This window comes from Equus przewalskii, chromosome 5 (genome assembly GCF_037783145.1).
Source record: "Equus przewalskii isolate Varuska chromosome 5, EquPr2, whole genome shotgun sequence".
NCBI classification, from domain to species: Eukaryota; Metazoa; Chordata; class Mammalia; order Perissodactyla; family Equidae; genus Equus; species Equus przewalskii.
This window is the reverse complement of record NC_091835.1, coordinates 40,084,495-40,091,020: the sequence shown is the minus strand read 5'-3', so window position 1 is coordinate 40,091,020 and position 6,526 is coordinate 40,084,495. Positions and strand designations below refer to the sequence as shown.

General features: G+C 35.1%; 1 protein-coding gene across 1 annotated transcript; it reads left to right on the top strand.

Moving 5' to 3' along the window:
* Positions 1–2,849: 2,849 nt before the first annotated feature.
* Positions 2,850–3,812, top strand: LOC103554799 (taste receptor type 2 member 14). The gene has a single exon (XM_008526046.2). It carries the CDS (start codon positions 2,850–2,852, stop codon positions 3,810–3,812), a length of 963 nt encoding a protein of 320 aa, XP_008524268.2.
* Positions 3,813–6,526: the final 2,714 nt, after the last annotated feature.

The following is a 6,526-nucleotide window of genomic DNA, read 5'->3' as shown; positions in this document are numbered from 1 at the left end:
ATTCGGGCATCCAGGTACTAGTGTTAGTTAAGGCCCCATACTTAAAAGTTCCAGATTATATGGATACATGCCTTTTCCTCTGGGCACTGTTATCTGGTAAAAGATTGCAGGTCTTTGGGAAAGCACCATGTGAATACATTCTGAATATTCTTGTAGTGGATTTGTAGGATCCTTTATCAAGGGGACTTCGACTCCCCTTCAATCACTGAACGCTGGTTCTCTGAGTTGGCTCAGTCCTAAGAGCTGAGTGATTTTCTACCTCAAAGACTGACTTGAGGAACCAACTCTTCACCTCTATTTCCCTTTGTTGACAAATTACAAAGTCCCTTCAATTACTCACTCATCAACCTGTTCCAATAAGGCTGTTGCTCTCACCACTTCATTGAATCTGACCTTAGCAAAATCACAGTAAGTCTATGTTACCAATGGTGAGGCTTCATCTTGCAAGACTTAGCAGCACGGGGCAAAGCTAATTTGCATTCCAGGACACTGTTCTCTCCTGGTTTCTATCTGTGCTCACTGGCACCTCTGCTCAGTCTTCTTTGCTGGTTCTTCCTCTTTTCCCTAAACTATAAATATCAGAGAGCTGAAGGGCTCAGTTCTTGAGTTCTTGACCAGTTATGTTTACTTTGTTGGTTATCTCATCCAGTCTTCTTGCTGATAATGTACACAAACAGTTAAATAGAGATGAATAAGGCTGATTATTCACTTATATATGCATACATATATTTTTACGTATCTCACTATGGAGAACATAGTCTTTTATTTCAAATGTCGAAGTTACATTTTAAAATAACACTACCAAAAATCTAGAGAGAAGAAGGGAGCTTGAATAATATTTTTGTTTGAATTTCTGCTAAGTCAGAGTGATGGTGACCCAGAATCTAATATGATTTTATTTAAAATAGCAATATAGGTATTGATAGATTGATAGGCAGAGGTTATCATTATAGACATAATGGTCTAAGTAGAGAGACACATAGATAGAATTATAGTTGAGTAACCCATTTTTTTGATTACTTGCATTTGGTACTGTCAGCATATAAAACTTTTCAGGAATGAAAAAGTTAAAATGAAATACGTTAACCTCTTCTCTGTACGCCTAAACATAACTTTGACACTGAAATGGATAGAGACACTGCTCCTCTGTCAGGAACTGACTTGTTATTCTGTTTTCTGGATGTAATGTGTGGGAAATTATCCTTGTTGCCGTTCTCATCTTGTCTGGGAAAGGTTGTCTTTCTCTAAAAGTTTGTTCGAATGAAAACCTAAAGTGTTTTCAATCCAGAGTGAAAAGGTGGAGTGGTAGGGGCCTCAAGGAGAGCTTCTCTGGGCTGAGTGTGGTCCTTGCTAGGACTAGAGTTCTGCTCTCTTTTCTAAGAACTCATAAAGATTCAGCACTAGCACCACTCCACATACCTTGTCCCAAGGTTGTTTATATGCTGTCTTCTTTCTCAACCTTGTTACCTGGAAACAGACAAGGGGACCTTCCTGTCTTCAATGATGGTATGTTTGTACTTCTGTTCTTTATATTTTTTCCTTAAAATTTGCCTATGCTGGTGCCTTTTATCTTCTCAATATTTTTCCTCTACCCGTAGGGCATTTGCTAAAGTTTTAAGATTTTTTTAAATTCACTTACTTTGCTCAGTATTGCTTCCGAGCGCTCAGGGATGGGTCAACACTTCACACCTTTATCTTGTCTGCCACCTTTGAAGTTTATGACACATGACTTGCTGCTTTCTTTGGTAGCTACTGATGAATTTATTTCATTGGCTTCTTGCTTACTTTTTTAGCTATTGAAGGAAAACGATTGTGTCATGCTGCTTACTCTCTTGTCTTGAACATCCTTTATCTACATTGGTGCCTGTAGTGAAGGTCATGGAGCACATACTGCTGGCGAGGATGAGGAGATGTGGCTAAAATCTGAAGGTATTTGGTACCAATGGAGAAATGTGCCCTACTGGGCAGGAGAGAGATACAGAATGAGGAGGATTCTTGTTTTATGGATGAACTCATTCAAACTCAGTGATTGCTTTCTGGGACAACAGATAGATTTCTGTCTCTTTTCATATGCACAGAAAAAATATTCCCAAAGTTTACTGAATATTACATTTAATACTCAAAATAAAAACTTGGAAGTACTTTTTAAATAATGTCTTAATAACCATCATATTATTAAGCGTGAGATAGATATATTATAAATGTCAATGAAGACATGAAAAGCCTGAATTATTGGAGTAGAAAGAGAGGGGATTTTGATTCAAATAAATGTATGTGCATGCATGTCTGTGTGTGTCCATGTGTAAAAAGTAAAACGATAAATTAGTGTGATTCCTAGTATTTTGTAGGAAGAGTTTTGGATAACAAATGGATAGATGCCTATGCAAGCCTAAAGTTGAAGTTTTTATAAAATTCTCATTTCCTGCTATTTGTATTAGAATTTTGTAATGTTACTTGCCCAGAACTCAAGTTGCCAGACTCACATATTTAAATAAGGCAAAAAAGAGAAGACAATGGAAATGAATATATCTTTATTTGCATGTTAGCAAATGAGAATTCAGCTTTTCCTTCAACATCGACTACAAAAGTCCTCAGCCTCTAGTAAGGCACGTAGTATCTTGATGAAATTTCGCTGAGCTGTCTGGGGAAATGCAATGATTTTCATGAAGAAAGCCATGAGCCTATCCGTTGGCAAATCTTGACGTTTGCTGGTTTGACATTGTGCACACAGTTTTTTAAAGAGAGAATAGTATTGAATCTTCAAGAACCAGATATACATAGCATTTTAGATGACTGCATTTAGAAATTTCCAGCAGTGATATTAGACTTTGGATATTCTCTTACAGACAATGGTCAGTGTCGTACAGAGCACACTTACAATCATTCTAAGTGCTGAATTCATAATTGGAAATTTAGGAAATGGATTCATAGCACTCGTGAACTGCATTGACTGGGTCAAGAGGAGAGAGATCTCTTCAGCTGATCAAATCCTCACTGCTTTGGCAATCTCCAGAATTGGTCTGCTCTGGTTAGTATCTATAAACTGGTATATATCTGTGTTTTTTACAGTTTTACTTGTGCCTGGAAAACTGTTAAGAGTGAATAGTATTGGCTGGACAGTGACCAATCATTTCAGCAACTGGCTTGCTACAAGCCTCAGCATCTTTTATTTTCTCAAGATAGCCAGTTTTTCTAACTCTATTTTTCTTTACCTAAAGTGGAGAGTTAAAAAGGTGATTTCAATGATACTGCTGGTGACCTTGGTCCTCTTCATTTTTAATATTGCACTGATGAACATGCATATTAATGTCTGGATCAATGAACATAAAGTAAACATGACCGGCACTTCTAGGATGAGCAACTTTGTACAACTTTCCACTCGTACTTTATTCATTAACACTCTGTTCACTATCATACCCTTTGCTGTGTCCCTGATAATTTTTCTTCTGCTTATCTTCTCCTTGTGGAAACACCTCAAGAAGATACAGCACAATGCCAAAGACTCCAGAGATGCCAGCACCGAGGCCCACATAAAAGCCATGAAAAGCATGATTGCTTTCCTCCTACTATTTGCCATTTACTTTCTGTCTCTTTTTGTGTCAATTTGGAGCTTTAAATTTCCAGAGAGAAAGCAGATCATTATGTTTTGCCAGGTTATCGGAATTATCTATCCTGCAGGTCACCCATATGTCCCGATTCTGGGATACAATAAACTGAGACAAGCCTTTCTTTCAGTGCTGTGCTGGCTTAGGTCGAAGATGGAGAATCTTCAGGCCCGTAGACCATTTAGAGATTCATCTTGCATATCCTAGAGGAAAATCAGTTGATAAGAAATTCTTGTATGATATAAATTTATTCTTCCCCAATATTCTTCAATTGTGTGTAACATTGTGAATTTTATAAAGAATGTTTGGAATAAACACTATCCAAATCCTACAATTTAGCAGAATATATACAAGCATTTATAGAATATATATAAGTAATATACATATACACAGAAGGAAATGCATATGGACCACTTAAATATGAGCTATTTACAATAACAAATAATATGAATTTTGTGTCAATCATTAAACTTTTTGAGATTTTAAAGTGAGAAACCTATAATATATGATATATGTGTGTATATTTGTAAGACAGTTACTAAAAATGGAACTTTATACTTTATACACATAACTGTATATTCCTAATCTAGAAACTGTGCCTAAAATTTCAGATTAAAAATGAAGAATAAAATATAGACTATTGGAAATCACATACATTAAATCTATTGTCTCAAATGTAAGACCCAATTTGCAAACAATTTTTAGAAATTCCTCAGAATCATGAAGCTGCTTTATTTCAATTATCTTTTCAATACTATTAGTTTCAATTAAAGAATTCTTGAGTCATATTTATCATTACTAGGAATATATACTTCACATTTGGAAACAAGCTGTACTTCCAATGAAGTTTTAAAATATGGAGCACAATGCTTTTTAATTTTAGTAAGACTACTAAGTCTTGATAGTCCTTTAACCGTGTATAACTTTTTGAGAGACTGGTGTTTTTGTTTTATTTTATTTTATCGTGTACCTCTGTTTTACTTGTGAGTGGAAAACAACTAGGTCATAGGAACAGAAATTTAGAGTAACTTGTGAGTAACCAACATATAATGAGATAAACTTTGAATATGTGTATATGTTATTAATGTTGGTTGTACAGATGAAATGAAAACTAAATAAAATGGGTGAAAAATTTAATATAAATTAAGTCTAAGGCTGAGGTAAAAAAAAAGCAATCATATCGTATGTCCTGTATTCAATATTATTAAATCTTGAATGTGATAGAATCCTTTATCTTTTTAGAAATGAAGAATTCTTTAATATGGCTTACATTCACAAAAAAATCTCTGCAAGTGCAATCTTTGTGTTGGAAATAGATTTTCTTGTTCTGCTAATGTAATTCATTTATTCATTCATTTACTCATTGAACAATTATATGTTGAACATCTTTTCTATATTCCTTTTGATGATATTTTAAGAAGATACATATGCTATAAAATAAAAAATGAGCATATGTAGTAGGTAGCCACTAAAAAGAAGGAAGTTATAATATTTATGTACTGGGTAATCAGTATACTTCATAACTTGTTAATACTTCACATGTGCATAATACCATTTTTCTTGTGAAGAAACTGAAGTTCTGAGATATGAAATGACTTATCCAGCAGTGCGTGAAGATGCAAGCACAGAACTAGAGTAACAATCCCCAGGAGAGTGCGGCTGCCCCCAACCTCAGATGAAACATCAACAGGATGAGGCTGCTCACAGACACATCTGGAATCTGGTGGTTAAAGCCTGTGAAAATATGTAATTTTGGTGATTATTAAATGTTCTTATTTTTTCTATGATATTTGATACCTGATTAATGTGCCTACAAATAGGTAATTGTTTCGTTCATTGAGTTTGAAGCCAGTTGCCTTACTAAACTGTCCCATGTGCTCTTTTTAAAGCTCATTTTCATCTTTTGCAGATAGAAAATATCATCTACATATAATGATTATTTTACTTTTTCCTTTGAATTATTAAGAATCCTTTTTTTTTTTTTGGTGCTGGTTTTTATAATGAAATGGCTTGAACCTTCAAAATGTTACGTAACTATGGTGATAACTGGTATCTTTGTAACTGGAGAGTTTTCTAGTGTTTCACCAATAACTATAACATTGACTTTAGCTTTGGGATAAACACTTTTAAAAATCATCTTCAGAGAGAATTTTTCTCTTCCTATCTTTCTATGTGTGATAGTCTAATAAAACCTTCATGAAAAGTATCAAATGTGTGTTTTATTATTTTATTTAATTTTTGAGGAAGATTGGCCCTGAGCTAACATCTGTGCCCATCTTCTTCTATTTTATATGTGGGACTTTGGCTCAGCATGGCTTGATAAGTGGTGCATAGGTCCATGCCCGGGATCCAAATCAGCTAACCCTGGGCTGCCGAAGTGGAGCACGTGAACTTAACTGCTATGCCAGTGGGCAGGCCCCATGTTCTGTTATTTATGATGATCATATATTTCCGCTCTCTGACCACATAAAATAGTGATACATGTTAGTAGTGGTACACAAAACAACGGTATGTCTTCTAGTCTATGCATAGATTCAATGAAATATCATATATATATTCACATTTATTTGTATTGTAATAAAACTGCAACCATCAAAGGAAAATTAAAATTCAGAAGGTAAGTACAAAGTAATGAGAGGTAATCTCCAAAGGGGGAAATATCAATTTGAATAACATGAGAAATCTTATCAAAAAATCACGTCAGGGGCCAGCACCGTGGTGCAGTGGTTAAGTTCAGTGTGCTCCTTTGGCAGCCCACATTTCGTTCCTGGGTGTGGACCCACACCACTTGCAGGCATCCATACTGAGGTGGTAACCCAAATACAAAATAGAGGAATATTGGCACAGATGGTAGCTCAGCTTGAATTTTCCTTTGCAAAAATAAATAGTAATAATAATAATATGCCAGAAGACAAATGATT